Source organism: Buceros rhinoceros, unplaced genomic scaffold, assembly GCF_000710305.1.
Source record: "Buceros rhinoceros silvestris isolate BGI_N320 unplaced genomic scaffold, ASM71030v1 scaffold29540, whole genome shotgun sequence".
Lineage (NCBI taxonomy): Eukaryota > Metazoa > Chordata > Aves > Bucerotiformes > Bucerotidae > Buceros > Buceros rhinoceros.
In genome coordinates, this window is record NW_010391763.1 from 1 (window position 1) to 251 (window position 251).

Here is a 251-nt window from a genome sequence, read left to right on the forward strand (position 1 = left end):
CCAGAGAGCGAGGTGGGCTTGGGCCAGTTCCCATAGTACTGGAAGAAGGAGGCGATGGACTGGCCATTCTTCATGATGTCGAACTGGAGGCTGGCACGATAGACGGTGGCATGGACGGCGAAGTAGTAGAGGCCAGGCACTTCGCAGGTGAACTTGCCCGTGCCGGGGTCGTAGTGGCCTTGCTCGTTGATGAGCACCACGTCGAAGCGGATGGGCTGGTCAGCCAGCGGCGGGCTGCGTGACTCGGAGCG

General features: G+C 62.2%; 1 protein-coding gene across 1 annotated transcript in view; it reads right to left on the reverse strand.

The window, feature by feature from the left end:
• Positions 1-5: 5 nt before the first annotated feature.
• C1QTNF5 (C1q and tumor necrosis factor related protein 5) overlaps positions 6-251 on the reverse strand; it is a gene marked incomplete at its 3' end in the record, with an annotated part of 1,187 nt that continues 941 nt past the window's right edge. Inside the window, 1 exon segment of the mRNA XM_010142958.1 lies at positions 6-251. This exon segment is cut by the window's right edge and continues 4 nt beyond it. Coding sequence (XP_010141260.1) covers positions 6-251 — 246 coding nt within the window.